At 38.7% G+C, this 17,968-nt stretch overlaps 1 protein-coding gene across 5 annotated transcripts in view; it reads right to left on the bottom strand.

Annotated features, from left to right (window-relative positions):
* Window positions 1–17,968, bottom strand: part of glra1 (glycine receptor, alpha 1) — a 104,031-nt gene that overhangs the window by 71,222 nt on the left and 14,841 nt on the right. For 2 of the 5 annotated variants that reach the window (XM_061891688.1, XM_061891690.1), the window contains exon 2: window positions 7,210–7,334. In XM_061891688.1, coding sequence (XP_061747672.1) covers window positions 7,210–7,334 — 125 coding nt within the window. Of the gene's footprint in view, window positions 1–5,400; window positions 5,408–7,209; window positions 7,335–10,102; window positions 10,171–10,194; window positions 10,247–17,968 lie in introns of those variants that run through there. The other 3 variants (XM_061891692.1, XM_061891689.1, XM_061891693.1) reach the window with 3 other exon arrangements.

The following is a 17,968-nucleotide window of genomic DNA, read 5'->3' as shown; positions in this document are numbered from 1 at the left end:
ACCAAGTGTTCAGACATATTCCACCAGGTTTTAAAATGCACTCCAGCAAGTGTTGAAAGTAGTTGTAGTTTGTATGTCTATTTGTTTATTTTCGACTGCTCACTGTGCATTCTTCTGATGTCTCTTGGCAGTTATAGGCCACCGGGGTGTTAAATGAATAAAGGGGGTGTGTGTGTGTGTGTGTGTGTGTGTGTGTGTGTGTGTGTGTGTGTGTGTGTGTGTGTGTGTCAGACCAGAGCAAACCATTGTGTGTTAACTGCTGTCGTCACAAGGAGATGGCGTGTCAGAGAACTGCACTGGTATCCTAATTTAACTCGTGCGCGCACACACACACACACACACACACGCGCACACACACACACACACACACACACGCACGCACACTGCAAGCGCACGAAGGAGCAAGTCAGCAGTGGTGCTGGGCTGACGACATGACAGCGGTGTCAGGTCATGGCTAACGATGCAATTATCTCTTGGAGGAGCAGAAGAAGAATGAACGTTAATCACAGATCAGGTTTAGTCACACGTCTTCTTGTAATTAACAATCCCTCGCTCAGCTGGAGGTCTTGTGAGGAGCATCGAGTGTCACGTTCGGGTCAGCAGCGTCGTACCAAACACAATGGCAGCAACATGTCTGCCATTTTGAAAGGTACATTACGTCTTCATTTTAAGATCTATTATCTAACCGATGAAGTAGAGTGATAGCTTGAGTACCCCTAGTTGTTGTACTTATGTACTTATGCCTGTGTATCCACCTGCAGTGTGCAAACAGACGATCCACGTTGCTGATTGAGCCTCTGCAAAAGAATCCACGGTAGGGGCCAAAGAAAGTTGCGAGTGCCAGCACTTGGATAAAGAACGGGGCTGAGTAGAATAAATGATTTGATCCATTACGGATGGATGTCATTGGACCGTATTGGCTCACAAGGCATGATATCGACCACCACAACCCCACACCCTCCTGCTGCGTGCTCCCAGAAGAACTGGGATACGGGTTCCACAAGTGGTACGCCAAATAATCACTGATTAAAAAACTGTTTTACAAACCCTGTTTCCATATGAGTTGTGAAATTGTGTTAGAAGTAAATATAAACGGAATACAATGATTTGAAAATCCTTTTCAACCCATATTCAGTTGAATATGCTACAAAGACAACATATTTCATGTTCAAACTCATAAACAGTTTTTTGTTGTTGCAAATAATCATTTAGTTTAGAATTTGATGCCAGCACCACGTGACAAAGAAGTTGGGAAAGGTGGCAATAAATACTGAAAAAGTTGAGGAATGCTCATCAAACACTTATATGGAACATCCCACAAGTGTGCAGGCTAATTGGGAACAGGTGGGTGCCCTGATTGGCTATAAAAACAGCTTCCCAAAAAATGCTCAGTCTTTCACAAGAAAGGATGGGGCGAGGTACACCCCTTTGTCCACAACTGCGTGAGAAAATAGTCAAACAGTTAAAGAACAACGTTTCTCAAAGTGCAATTGCAAGAAATTTAGGGATTTCAACATCTACGCTCCATAATATCATCAAAAGGTTCAGAGAATCTGGAGAAATCACTCCACGTAAGCGGCATGGCCGGAAACCAACATTGAATGACCGTGACCTTCCATCCCTCAGACGGCACTGTAACAAAAAACGACATCAATCTCTAAAGGATATCACCACTTGGGCTCAGGAAGACTTCAGAAAACCACTCCCACTAAATACAGTTGGTCGCTACATCTGTAAGTGCAAGTTAAAGCTCGACTATGCAAAGCGAAAGCCATTTATCAACAACATCCAGAAACGCCGCCGGCTTCTCTGGGCCCGAGATCACTTAAGATGGACTGATGCAAAGTGGAAAAGTGTTCTGATGTCTGACGAGTCCCCATTTCAAATTGTTTTTGGAAATATTCGACATCGGGTCATCCAGACCAAAGGGGAAGCGAACCATCCAGACTGTTATCGACGCAAAGTTCAAAAGCCAGCATGTGTGATGGTATGGGGGTGCATTAGTGCCCAAGGCATGGGTAACTTACACATCTGTGAAGGCACCATTAATGCTGAAAGGTACATACAGGTTTTAGAACAACATATGCTGCCATCTAAGCGCCGTCTTTTTCATGAACGCCCCTGCTTATTTCAGCAAGACAATGCCAAGCCACATTCAGCACGTGTTACAACAGCGTGGCTTCGTAAAAAAAGAGTGCGGGTACTTTCCTGGCCCGCCTGCAGTCCAGACCTGTCTCCCATGGAAAATGTGTGGTGCATTATGAAGCGTAAAATACGACAGCGGAGACCCCGGACTGTTGAAGGACTGAAGCTCTACATAGAACAAGAATGGGAAAGAATTCCACTTTCAAAGCTTCAACAATTAGTTTCCTCAGTTCCCAAACCTTTATTGAGTGTTGTTAAAAGAAAAGGTGATGTAACACAGTGGTGAACATGCCCTTTCCCAACTACTTTGCCACGTGTCGCAGCCATGAAATTCTAAGTTAAGTATTATTTGCAAAAAAAAAAAAAAAAAGTTTATGAGTTTGAACATCAAATATCTTGTCTTTGTAGCATATTCAACTGAATATGGCTTGAAAATGATTTGCAAATCATTGTATTCCGTTTATATTTACATCTAACACCATTTCCCAACTCATATGGAAACAGGGTTTGTATTTTCCTGTATTCAAACACAGTGTTACTGTTCAAACTGTGTGTAATGTGACAGCAGCCAAGTTATGAAATGTATGTGTTAGGCGTACTATGCTACTGTATTCTAATGTTACTCATGATGCTGGTACTTGGAGAGCCAAGTCTTTTCTGAGGTGGTGAAACAAGTTTGACAAGCACTGATCTATTGGAATGTTGCAATTCACTCGCTTTTTTCCAAAGGGCACATTTGAGACTTTTGAGAAGGTTTGCTGTCCAACAATTGTTGTGGTGAAGAGAAAAAAGTAAATACATTTGACTTTTGAGACATTTTCAATATTTAGGTGCATATGAAATGGAATCGCGCTGAAGGTATTTAGAGTGGAAATGGAATGATGCCCAGCCCGATAAAGAAGGTGAGAATCAATATTAGGTGAATTGAAGAAAAAAGTGGCAAAAAAGTACAAAATGTGTGCACTCCTCTCTCTGTGTTCAATAAAGTTAAATTGATGTTCATTTCATTATTCATTTATATTTCATATTGTTTTCTGCATGTACAACAATCATTACTGTAAGTGCACTTCGACGTGAGTAGACACTTAGCACCCTCGATTGTTGCTATCTACGCTGCATGGTGGGCGGCGCTAACTCGCAACAGGAGCAGCATGCGGTGATGGAAAGTTATAAACAGAAGAAGAAGAACAAATCTTGCAATGGTCATTTCTAGTGGGACTGGGGGATATGGCCAACAACTGTATCACGATATAAGTATTTGTATCAGTCAATATCGATATATTCATATTTTTCGGGATCTATGGAAAAAATACATGAACTGTAAACTTCTGCTGATTATAATCCCCTCAGCTATATTTAAATTGTGTTAATATTTTTTTAATTATTGAATCTAAATTCAAACATTAATAAAATAGATAACTATACATAAAACGGTAACCTTCCTCTAATTATAATCCCTTCAGTTATATATATATATACATATATATATATACATATATATATATATATATATATATATATATACATATATATATATATATATATATATATATATATATATATATATATATATATATATATATATATATATATATATATATATATATGTATACACACACATACATACATACATATTTATTTTATTATCAAAAATAAGTAATTTTAAAAATAGATTAAAAAGTACATAAATAAACACAAATTTAAAAAAATTACATTTCTCCGATTATAATGCCCTCAGCTACATACATATTTGAAAAAAATGTTTTTCATTATTTGTTTCATTATTAAATTTAAATAAAATCATAACATTACGAATAAATAAATAAATAAAATACAAATGTAACTTTCCTCTGATTATAATCCCTAAATTATATTTCATTTTTTTAAATGATTTGTTTTATTAGTAAATATGAATAAAAAATAGATAACATATAAATACAAATGTAACCTTCCTTTGCTTATAATCCATCAGCAGTTTTTGAATGTTTTGTTTCATTATTAAGTATAAATAAAAAATAGATAACATATAAATAAATACATAAATAAATAAAAATGTAACCTTCCTCTGATTATAATCCCTAAATTATATTTCATTTTTTTAAATGATTTGTTTTATTAGTAAATATGAATAAAAAATAGATAACATATAAATACAAATGTAACCTTCCTTTGCTTATAATCCATCAGCAGTTTTTGAATGTTTTGTTTCATTATTAAGTATAAATAAAAAATAGATAACATATAAATAAATACATAAATAAATAAAAATGTAACCTTCCTATGATTATAATCCCTCAGCTATGAGGGCAGAAAGGAAATGTCAACACAAGTATGGAAACACTCAAACAATGTCAACAAAATATTGAAATCACATTGAAGACTTAACAATAATCTCTTAAAAACAAAGAATATGTAAGAAATGCTTCATTAAGTGTAAAAAAATAGTGTAAAGTGGGAAAATATAAAGAAGCTGAGAAGAAGTGGTGAGCTAAGGTGGTGTGGTATTAGCAGTCTTGCCTTGCATCATTTACAGACCACATTGGTCTGACTACGGTCCCTTTGAAAACGTCCAAAAACTGTACAGGTGACTTTTCCTCTTTGATCCAAAATGTCTTCATTTTGACTTTCTCTTCTCACTCCATGCTAAGAATCAACCAAACTTGATAGTTGATACTGTCACCTGATTGGCTGTTAGCGTGTCACTCCCACTGATAAGTGGTCACTTTCCGTGTTGCTAGGTTACCAGAGAGCAGGTGCCTTTGGTCATGCAACCAACCTTGCTTTCATACTTCCTCTTTCTTCCGATGAAGAAAACAAAATACGTTTTATTGGAGGCATTTTTCATTGATAGGAATTAATGTCTATTGTGATTTATAGTGATATCACTTCATCGCCCGGCCCTAATTTCAGTCTGAAATGATGATGTAACATCTAAGGCTAAGGGAGCTAGCATGAGTACAGGAAGTAGACGCCCGTAAAAAAGTTTGATGAGTGAAGCAAGTAGCGGCCAATCAAAGCTCAGCGTCCATTGGAATGACTTGCGATGCTAAAGTGAGAAAGGTGTGACATGTGTCTTAATGGGGGAGGGGTCACTTCATCATCATCATCATCATTGGGGGGAAGAAGCATCGCTCAGATACCATGTGGGCAACGAGCATCATGGGAAGAAACATCCTGCTAGCCGGGGGAGCAAAAGGGTGGGAAAAAGGCGGTTTGGGGACTTATTTCAAGTTTGTAGCGAGTCGGCACATTTACCTTTGATCATCACTGCAAAGGGCAAAGGTGACAGATTGAGAACAAGCAGATGGTTAAAGAACACAAGCAGTCGGTCGAGGGGGGGGGGGGGGGGGGGTCAATCACCATCCTCACAGACTGCACCATCAAACATTGCTGACATGTCTAAAGTAGCGCACGGCTCCTGGACTCCAGCTGGCTTCCCACTACATCCATGCAGAAAGTTCCTCCAAAAGACTCGCACACATTTGTTGACAAAAAGTCAGTGCAGAAAAATTCATTGCAAAAAATTCAGTGCAGAACAAACTGTTGGATGCCTACAGACGTTTATTTGGGTCTTTATTGAAAGAGCTTTTTTGGCACTGAATTTGTGAGTTTAAACATCAAGGTATGCTGACACTTACTTTAAACAAAAATCTGCATTATTTAACAGTATGATCGTTAAAATAGTGTTTTAAAATTCAGTGCAAAACAATCACTGTATTAAAATTAAGCACAAAAAAAGTCAGAGCAGAAAAATTCTGTGCAAAAAAATTCTGTGCAAAAAAAATAATTTGTGAAAAAAAAATCAGTGTAAAAACACTTTAGTGTGGAAGGATTTAGTGGAAAAAAATAAATTAAGTGTTGAAAAAAATCATAGCAGAAAACAATTCCAGGAAAAAAAATTGTGTAAAAAAATTCAGCGCAGAAAAATTCCGCGTGAAGGAAGTGTGTTTAAAAAATTGTGTAAAAAATTAAAAATTTGCATAAAAACACTTCAGTGCGTAAAAAATTAAGTGCAAAAAAAATTCAGTCTAAAAAAGATCAAAACATCATAGCAGAAAACAATTTCAGTGAAAAATATTGTTGTAAAAATAATCAGTGTAAAAAAGATTTGTGTAGAAAAATTCAGTGCAGAAAAATTTGGTGTGGGAAAAAGTCAGTATAGAAAAATTCAATGTGAAAAAAAAAAATCAGCGTAAAAACATTTCTGTGTGGAAAAATCGAGTGCAAAAAAATGTCAATGGAAAATTGTTTTGATGCAAAACCAAATCACAGCAGAAAATGATTTCAGTGAAAAAATACTGTGTTAAAAATATTCAGTGTAAAAAAATCACTGCAGAAATGTTGTGTAAAAAAAATACAGTGCAAAAAAAATTATGTGTGAAAAAAGTCAGTGTTTAAAAAATAGTGTAAAAAAATTCTGTATATAAAAAAATCAGTGTGAAAAAATTCAGTTGAGAAATATTTAATAGTCAAAGTCAAAATGTCATAAGACAGAAGCACCTCATTGGCTGCTTCTGAGACCGGACCTTTCTAATTTCAGTTTGACATTCGAAGCAACACAATGTTTACAATGAATTGTTTTGCACTGTGTTTCAACAAACTCCAATGCAGATTTTGCTCACAAATGTTTATTCCTTAAAAATGTCAGCATAATTGAAAGTATTTTTATAAATCAGGTAACAAATTTTAAACGCAAAAAAAGTCTGTTACATAAATTCAGTGTCAACAAAAACTTTGGTGATGAAGAGACGAATAAACGTTTATCACCAGCGCTCAGGAACTCAACTTATCGGGAGGCAAGAAGGGAAGTTGTTAGCACGACGCCACAGGAAACAGCAAGAAAGATGGAAGGTAAAGTGGAATAAATCACATTCTTGAACAAGAAGAAGCCAGCGGGAGTCCAGCCTTGGGTACCATGGAAGTCTGCCACCTAGTGGGTGTCCTCTGAAGTGCAGCACAAACCTGACACGCGAGCGCACGGTTCAAATCCAAACCTTCTTGACCACACCTTTGTTAAAGCTTCTCGGCGACAACCAGCGAGCACATCAAAGTCGGCGTCTCTACCTTTGAAGTTGGGCCGGATCCTGGCATCGTAGCCGGACACTTTGCCCATCAGCTTGTCCAGGAACTCCGAGGGCGGCATGGGGGAGGCGGCCTTCCTCGCCGCGGCCTCCTTGGACGCCGCCAGGCTGCGAGACAGAAGACATTTGGAGTTGGCAAGCGCCAGATACGACTTTGTGACGCCTCCGTGAAGCGACAACAAGCAACATCCTGACCTTTGACCTGCACACGCGCACTTGAGGTGTATCCTCATCAGAGTTTACACAGGGCCATAATTAAAAGATGCTAATTAGCTCCCAGGACACAACAAGCAGCTATTCATTAACATTGCACGCCTTTCTCAGGACACACACACACACACCTTTTTTTAAATAAGAATACATTTTCTAAATACATTTTTGGGCCATCTCCATGCAACCAGACAATACCTTTTTTTCTAACCTGCAGCCCAGACCTGGGCAAATGAAGGGCAGGGGGGCACATGTGGCCCATACATTTTTCAATCTGGACCACAGGATACTCACAAATATTTATTTTAGATGTTTAAGATGAAAAGCGTAGCTGCCATTATGATGTGTAGTCATGTTTTCTAATGACCATAAGTCTTCAACTATACTAAGTCTTTCAATGCCTGGAATCTGCGCTTTTGCATGATATACTCGTTACTATGGTAATCTAATTAGTTATTCTGGTAATGTAATTAGTTACTATGGTAACCTAAGTCACAGCAGCTCAGACAAGGCACCAAGCAGTGTGGGTGGGGAGCGTTTCCACAGAGTTTTACCAGAGCCTGAAATGTGGGTGTCAGAGACAGATGTGGAAAGAGATTTTTTCAAAAAAGTACTAAAGCTTAGTGATATACCAGATGTATCAGATTGTAGGTGTGTTTTTTTACTCTTAACGTTCATATTTTGCTATGTTTGTTGCATTTCGCTTGATTGGGAAATATGTGGATGGAGAGGGTAGGTGACGTTCCAATGTTGTCAATATTTAGTGTTTTATTCTTCATAGTTAAAAATGTAAATCCCACATTCTTTATCTTCAACTAAATTATGGGTGTCTCATTCAGTTAAAAAAAAAGGTATAGGTCCATTCTGGGGTTTTTTAGGGCGGTCTGTCATAACGTTTTTAGCATTCAATCAGACATTGTGAGGTTTTGCAGTAGTGTCCCTAAAAGTAGCACCTAAGCACACACACCGTACAGCAAATTTTCACAAAATGATTTGAAAAGTATACAAATAAGGAGACATAAATGTATACAAATAAGAAGACATAAAAGTATACAAATAAGAAGACATAAAAGTATACAAATAAGAAGACATAAAAGTATACAAATAAGAAGACATAATTAACCCCTTTGAGCATATTAAAGCAAAATTAAACAAAAACAAAAGAAAAACATACACACACACACACATATATATATATATATGGACGGTGTGGCGCATAGGAAGAGTGGCCTTGCGCAACCCGAGGGTCCCTTGTTCAATCCCCACCTAGTACCAACCTCGTCCCGTCCTTTACGTCCTGAGCAAAACACTTCACCCTTGCTCCTGATGCGTGCTGGTTAGCGCCTTGCATGGCAGCTCCCTCTATCAGTGTGTGAATGGGTAAATGTGGAAGTAGTTTCAAAGCGCTTTGAGTACTTTGAAGATAGAAAAGCGCTATACAAGTACAACCCATTTATCATTTATATATATATATATATATATATATATATATGTATTTTTTCCATTTTCATACAATTCTGAAAAAGCTCCGAGGAGCTAAAGAGCCGCATGCGGGTTGCTGACTCCCGATATTGGGTATAAAACATAAAAAAATACAAATATAAAGATAGATAGATAGATAGATAGGTAGGTAGGTAGGTAGGTAGGTAGGTAGGTAGGTAGGTAGGTAGGTAGGTAGGTAGGTAGGTAGGTAGGTAGGTAGGTAGATAGATAGATAGATAGATAGATAGATAGATAGATAGATAGATAGATAGATAGATAGATAGATAGATAGATAGATAGATGGATAGATAGATAGATAGATAGATGTACAGATTTGAGATAGAAATTGAAAATAATTTTAAAAGTAAATAATGGGGTATACATGTAAATAAAATAGAAAATATAACAATAGGAATAAAAATAAAAAGTAACAATAACAATAAAAATATAACAGTAAAAATAAGAATATGACAAGAGAAACTAGGCAGTAGTATGAAGAGAATAAAATAAAGAAAAAACGGCAATACTGTCTATTATATGATATATATATATATATATATGTATATGTATATATATATATATATATATATATATATATATATATATATATATATATATATATATATATATACCTACCCACGACCTAATTTTTTCTCTAAATTTGAGTGAAAATAATTGTCCAAGCCTGTTATAACCTGTTTGGGAAAAAGGTTTAATGTAATTTTTATAACAAATAATACATTGCGCGAATCAATGTGTTGAATTGATAGTCGATTATGATATCAGTCTGATACCATACAACAAATGAGAGGATAATACGTGCTCTCATGTGTGATATCATATGTGACATGACTATAATATGACTCAAATTAAAAAAAAAAAAAAAAAAAACTGTTGTCAAAATGAATAAATGGAGACCTACTAGTTGACTAAGTGTTGGAATGTTCCCGAAGACAAATTAATGACGTCACGTGACGTCAGCACATGTTTGAGACAACCAGTAATCACAAACCTCCTTTTTTTGTATTCTATTTTTGTTATTTTGAATTTACAACCCTCTGGCGCTGTTTTGTACTGTTTTCATAAGGTTTTATAATATGTTATTGTTGTTTGACTTACTGTTTGTAATTGTTGAAATTTATAAATTAACATTAAAACAAAATTTAAAAAAAAAAATTACAAACCTCCTACAACAGTTAACTAAAAAGCGATCTTTTTGTACGTCTCCGATTATCATAATAACCACAAGTGTAATTTAAACACATTAAAACATTACCAGCAACACCAAAAAGCAGTGGAAAGTTGCACTTATCTGTTAGACCCGGAGCTTGAACGTTACTAGCGCTAGCATTAGCATGTAGCATTTTCTTCTTTTACTACATTTACATCACAGCTAAACAAGCTGAAGTGACCACAGTCGCCCCCTAGTGTACACACTGCGTGTGGTCGTCAGTCACATTACGGGTAAGAGCGTGTGGCATTGAAAAGAGAAGAAACGGAATTCTTTGACAAATCACGTTAATTTAGTGCATAAAAACGTCAAAAATGACATCAGCACAACTTTTCAATGACTACTTTCACACTGGTAAAAAGAAGGTTTATGTCATGACGTGTGACAAAGTTCCCCATATTCAGCCTGCAAGAATTCCACTTCTAACAGAAAACATGTTGCAATAAATTGTAAATGATTGTTATGTTTTACACACAAACACGAAGTACAATTGTAGTCCAAGGAACATTCAAAAATAATTACAATTCCTCACAAGTCACTTAAATAGTGATTTAAGTGAAATAAATCATTATTTATAAGTCATTATTTTGAGGACTACTTAAATTAGCGTCATATTATTCTAAAGTAACAGTACTCTTACTTGAGTACAATTTGTGGCTACTCTACCCTCCTCTGAGTATCATGTGCGATACAAAGAGTCTGCAAACTGGTCAATATCTTCAATTCATCATGTAAATATTGTTTATTTGATACATATGCTATACTTTGTTTTATTGTATTACTAATCTCTTAGTGTATTGCAGGAAGAGCAAGAATAACACCCAGGATGAATTAACTATTTTTGATGAAAACGGGACATTTGTAATTTGAAGAAATATTAAGTAATTATACTTGCATATTATTGACACATACAAGGCCTGCCAGGCAGTATTACAAAGGATCCAGTAACAAACGTGTCCGCATCATTCAACTTCATGAATTATTGTGGCCACTAGGGGTCGCCAAAAAAGCAATGACCACGCCACTTCAACCTACAGACAGCATAAGTGCATCACTATCAGGATTTACTGGTAGTTTGGGGAAGATGTTATTTGTAGTCGACACGTAGGTGTTGTCTAGGAGATGGAAGTGAGTGAAAAGAGGAATGTTGGAGTAACTTAAAACAACAAAGACGTTTTTTTAAGTACAAAGGTTTGAAAATTAAAGGTGAAATAGGAGAAGAAGTGTGCATGTTTAACGTGAACAGGAAGTAGAACACGTTTAAAACGTTCCTCTCGGCTCTTGGAAGTTTGTCTTCCTCGCCGTTGTCACTTCCACTTCCTGCCGGTGTGTCACGCATCCATGGGAAGGCTTTTCTGCCGGCGCCGCGGCCAAAGCGAGATGACAGTCGAGCGAGGTCCGGGCTGACCCTTGACCCCGGCGGTGCGCGCGCGACCGGACCGCACTAGTGGTGCTGGGGGATGTGATTACATCATCTCTAGTGGCTGGACTACGCGCTCATGCGGCCTTTAAATAGACGACTGTAACGACCCGTTTAGTAACGACCCATTTAGCTGGGTTAGCCGAGCAGAAGTACGCCACCGTTGTGACGCAACGCCACTACAAGACTAACAATAATAATAATAATAATAATGATTAAAAATATATATATAATAATAATAATAATAATGATGATTAAAGCAATAATAACAATAACAATCAAACTAATCATCACCATAACAACAACAATAATAATAATAATAACGATTAGAATAATGATGATTATAACAATAATAACAATCATAATAATCATCATCATAACAACAACAATAATACTAATAACGATTAGAATGATAATAATAATGATGATTATAACAATAATAACAATAACAATCATACTAATCATCACCATAACAACAACAATAATACTAATAACGATTAGAATGATAATAATAATGATGATTATAACAATAATAACAATAACAATCATACTAATCATCACCATAACAACAATAATAATACTAATAACAATACTGCAAACTATTGAATTTATGCACTGGATGCAAACATGAGAGTGGTCAAAGACTGCTGGTTCCACTCCCACTGCCTCACACTCTCAGGTGTTCTAAATCATTGCATGGATGAGAAGTTGGTCAAGTGGATGATTCACATTTGTGTCAGGTCTTTTTACAGCAATGTACAGGCTGTGAAGGTCACCTGACTGTCACGTGAAGGTCAAAAGGCTGTCACATGAAGGTCACAAGACTGTTATGTGAAGGTCAAAAGACTGTCACATGACTGTCACGTGAAGTTCACAAGACTGTCACCTGAAGGTCATGTGAAGGTCACAAGACTGTCACCTGATGTGACTGTCAGGTGAAGGTCACAAGACTGTCACCTGAAGGTCATGTGAAGGTCACAAGACTGTCATCTGAAGGGCATGTGAAGGTCACAAGACTGTCACCTGAAGGTCATAAGACTGTCATGTGATGGTGAAAAGACTGTCACATGAATATCACGTGAAGGTCAAAAGACTGCCACATGACTGTCACGTGAAGGTCACAAGACTGTCAAATGATTGGGACATGAAGGTCAAAAGACTGTCACAGGACTGTCACATGAAGATCACAAGACTGTCACATGATTGTCACATGAAGGTCACAAGACTGACACATGACTGTCACGTGAAGGTCACAAGACTGTCACCTGAAGGTCATGTGAAGGTCACAATAGTGTCACATAACTGTCATGTGAAGGTCACAAGATAATTTATCCTTATTAAAGATAAATGGTAAAGGAATGGCTAAATCAGGCTAGAATGAAGGTTTTAGAATGGCCTTCCCAAAGTCCTGACTTAAAGGTGTGGACAATGCTGAAGAAACAAGTCAATGTCAGAAAATCAATACATTTAGCTGAACTGCAGCAATTTTGTGGTGAAAAATGTAAGTAGAAACTTGTGGATGGCTACCAAAAGCGCCGTATTGCAGTGAAACTTGCCAAGGGACATGTAAGCAAATATTAACATTGTTGTATGTATACTTTTGACCCTCACATTTTCAGTAGAGCCATAATAAATTCATAAAAGAAGCAAACTTCATGAATGTTTTTTGTGAGCAACAAGTATGTGCTCCAATCACTACATCACAAAAAAAAAAGAGTTGTAGAAATGATTGGAAAGTCAAGACAGCCATGACATCATGTTCTTTACATGTATATGTAAACTTTTGACCAGGACTGTAGATACACACACACATATATATATATATATATATATATATATATATATATATATATATATATATATACATATACATATATATATATATATATATATATATATATATATATATATATATATTATATATATATATATATATTTGGTTTCCAACTAATGTTGACAATAATATCGTTTATCATCAAGAATGAGTAGATCAATACATGGTCCAGCAAATGTGTCATCATCCCTGGCCGAGGGCTAAGTTGAGGGAAGTGTTTGATCCAGATGTTTGCCGACACTTGTTCCGCTGTCCCTGTCAGGCGAGTCAAAAAAAGAGCATTGCTGATCACCATCGATCAATATTTAAAGAGACAGCCTTCCATCGCTTGTCATCTTTAATCCTTGGCCTGGCACTGAGCCGCACACAGGAGTCAGTACAAAGACTGCAGGACTGGATGACAAACACAAGAGGAGGTGAAAGGAGGCGCTGGGACAAGTCAAGTCAACAATTCAACACTTGGAACAGAACGAGGCCTCCTGCGGTGTGGAGCAGCAGAAGTGCGCAGTTAGGGGCCCGGTTGTTCTTCCTCTCCAGATCAAAGCGCTGCTTGCTGAGATTATTTGGGATCAATGCAGGCGGCGCCCAGAGGAAAGCGCTGAGTGAGGAGTGTGAAGTGTGCGCGGCGGGTGGCGAGAGGGAGGCGCGCTAACGCCAGGCTGCAATCATTAGCGCTAAGTGTTTCTCATTATGGTCCTCTGAAGACCTGAACCCCTAATTGGGCTCATCCTGACATTTAGTAACCCCGCCCCCCCAAGGCATGAAGAGACACTCGCTCATCATGTCCGACAAAACGCACGCACATGCACTCCCCCTCTCTATGTCGCTCCTACTTAGTCTGCTCTGGTCTTGTTCTAGCGTTCTTTAAGCCTCTTCTTGCAGTCAACAATAGACTCGATCAAACAAACTCTCAACCAAATTGACAAGGTTTTCTCAGCGAGAAGCTCAGGTTCTGTCCTGACTGAACGGTTGTTGCTGGACACGCGATGGCCTCTTGGGAGAAGTGTGTCTGGCGATTGTTTCAATCCAGGACCTTGAAGACCTCTACCTTACAGGACATCTGCTGATTGGAGGAAGCCTTGCTGGTGTGTCCGAAAATTGGAAGATGCAGGCACTTGTTGAAGGTGCCACAAATGATTGAAGGATGGGCAGAAGTTTGTGGTTTCTGAACGCAACCGCAAACCGAATAACATCTCGGAGAAGCTGTCTCCTTTGCAAGGCAAAGTACGATGACTTCGAGGACAATTAGGATGAACTTTTGAAATTAGTTTTTGCTCACTCAAACACAAACATTCTAATCCGAATTGTTTTATTTGGCTGGAAAGGAGAATCATCCAGAGGACAGCGCAGAGAATAATCCACAAATTCCTCCCTGTCTTTCATGGACACACACCTCCTGGTTGTTGATTTCTGTTGGACTGCCTGACTGGCTGTGGTATCACTATAAACCCAAGCCGCTCTTCGGGCTTAAAGTTCAAGTTAAAGTACCACTTATAGTCACACACACACTAGGTGTGATGAAATTACTCTCTGCGCTTGAACCATCCCCTTGTTCTACCCCCTGGGAGGTGAGGGGAGCAGTGAGCAGCAGCGGTGGCCGCACCCCGTAATCATTTTTGGTGATTTAACCCCCAATTCCAAGCCTTGATGCTGAGTGCCAAGCAGGGAGGTAATGGCTGCCATATTTACAGACTTTGGTATGACTTGGCCAGGGTTTGAACTCACAACCTACCCATCTCAGGGCGGACACTCTAACCACAAGGCCACTGAGCAGGTACAGGCACACACAATACACTAATGGAAAATACACACCCCACTCCACACACACACCGTGGTATGATGGACAGCAGCACCCCTGGTGGCAGCAGCTTTGGGCAAATTTTTGTTGCCAGCCTCCATGTGTATTTGTCTTTTTCCTGGTCTCAAACTGAGCCCCTGCACCCTCGTGCTGACTTTGCAGAAACCAGAAGGACGTTGTTCCCCGACATGTGGCTGATGGCTCTGGCCATTGTCAGAATTTGATGCTATGTAGAACTATGACTATGTCCATTCATTTGAAAGGAATTTCCTAGGAGTTTGGGAATTTCGAGAAAAAAGGGAAATATACATAACACCACAATTGTCTTAGGTGAAACTGATGGGTTGGTGTTGGACTTTTGTTGACGTAGTAACAGTTTGAATTTAATTTTGCATGTCGGAATTCCTGGAATGTCAGGAAAAGCGAGGGTCTCAAACTGAGCCCCTGCACCCTCGTGCTGACTTTGCAGAAGCCAGAAAGACGTTGTTCCCCGACATGTGGCTGCTGGCTCGGGCCATTTTCAGAATGTGGTGCATTGTGCAACCATGACTATGTCCTTTCATTTGAAAGGAACTTTCCTCGGAATTTGGGAATTTAGGGAAAAATGGGAAATGTTTAAACTATACATAATAGCACAGTTGTCCTAGATCGGGGGTCGGCAACCCGCGGCTCTCAAGCTGCATGCAGCTCTTGAGCGCCGCCCTAGTGGCTCCCTGGAGCTATTTGAAAAATGTATGAAAAATGGAAAAAGATGAAGGGAAAACACATGTTTTAATTTAATATAGTTTCTGTAGGACAAACATGACACAAACCTCCCTAATTGTTATAAAGCACACTGTTTACATTAAACATGCTTCACTGATTCCAGTATTTGGCGAGCGCCGTTTTCTCCTACTCATTTTGGCGGTCTTTGAACTCACCGTAGTTTGTTTACATGTACAACTTTCTCCGACTTTCTAGGACGTGTTTTATGCCACTTCTTTTTCTCTCTCATTTTGTCAACCAAACTTTTAATATTGTGCGCGAATGCACAAAAGTGAGTTTGTTGACGTTATTGACTTGTGTGGAATGCTAATCGGGCATATTTGGTCACTGCATGACTGCAAGCTAATCGATGCTAACATGCTATTGAGGCTAGCTGTATGTACATATTGCATCATAATGCCTCATTTGTAGATATATTTGAGCTCTTTTAGTTTCATTTAGGTCCTCTTGATTCAATTGATATCTCATGACACACTATCTGTATGTAATATGGCTTTTAAATTAGTTTTGCGGCTCCAGACAGATTTGTTTTTGTATTTTTGGTCCAATATGGCTCTTTCAACATTTCGGGTTGCCGACCCCTGGCCTAGATCAAGGGTGTCAAACTCAAATACAGAGTGGGCCAAAATTTAAAACTGAATGAAGCCGCGGGCCGAGGTTGAACTAAGTAATCCTTTAGTAGGGACCCAAACAGGTTTTGCATTGAATATTGACCAAGCAAGGCCCATATAACTTTATAGTGACATGCAAACTCGAGTTTGAAATAATAATAATTAAAAAATATCAATGGCATACCAAATAAAATAAAAATACAAATTGAATGCCTCTTTTCGGCGGCGGGTTTGAGTTGGGGCGGGGTTTGGTGGTAGCGGGGGTGTATATTGTAGCGTCCCGGAAGAGTTATCAATCAATCAATCAATGTTTGCTTATATAGCCCTAAATCACTAGTGTCTCAAAGGGCTGCACAAACCACCACGACATCCTCGGTAGGCCCACATAAGGGCAAGGAAAACTCACACCCAGTGGGACGTCGGTGACAATGATGACTATGAGAACCTTAGAGAGGAGGAAAGCAATGGATGTCGAGCGGATCTAACATGATACTGTGAAAGTTCAATCCACAATGGATCCAACACAGTCGCGAGAGTCCAGTCCAAAGAGGATCCAAGACACAGCAGCGAGAGTCCCGTTCACAGCGGAGCCAGCAGGAAACCATCCCAAGCGTAGGCGGACCAGCAGCGCAGAGATGTCCCCAGCCGATACACAGGCGAGCAGTACATGGCCACCGGATCGGACCGGACCCCCTCCACACGGGAGAGTGGGACATAGAAGAAAAAGAAAAGAAACGGCAGATCAACTGGTCTAAAAAGGGAGTCTATTTAAAGGCTAGAGTATACAAATGAGTTTTAAGATGGGACTTAAATGCTTCTACTGAGGTGGCATCTCGAACTGTTACCGGGAGGGCATTCCAGAGTACTGGAGCCCGAACGGAAAACGCTCTATAGCCCGCAGACTTTTTTTGGGCTTTGGGAATCACTAACAAGCCGGAGTCCTTTGAACGCAGATTTCTTGCCGGGACATATGGTACAATACAATCGGCAAGATAGGATGGAGCTAGACCGTGTAGTATTTTATACGTAAGTAGTAAAACCTTAAAGTCACATCTTAAGTGCACAGGAAGCCAGTGCAGGTGAGCCAGTACAGGTATATATGTATGTATATATGTATATAAAGGTATATACAGTACAGGCGTAATGTGATCAAACTTTCTTGTTCTTGTCAAAAGTCTAGCAGCCGCATTTTGTACCAACTGTAATCTTTTAATGCTAGACATGGGGAGACCCGAAAATAATACGTTACAGTAGTCGAGGCGAGACGTAACAAACGCATGGATAATGATCTCAGCGTCTTTAGTGGACAGAATGGAGCGAATTTTAGCGATATTACGGAGATGAAAGAAGGCCGTTTTAGTAACGCTTTTAATGTGTGCCTCAAAGGAGAG

Source organism: Nerophis ophidion, linkage group LG29, assembly GCF_033978795.1.
Source record: "Nerophis ophidion isolate RoL-2023_Sa linkage group LG29, RoL_Noph_v1.0, whole genome shotgun sequence".
NCBI classification, from domain to species: Eukaryota; Metazoa; Chordata; class Actinopteri; order Syngnathiformes; family Syngnathidae; genus Nerophis; species Nerophis ophidion.
This window is presented reverse-complemented; position numbering and strand designations above follow the sequence as displayed.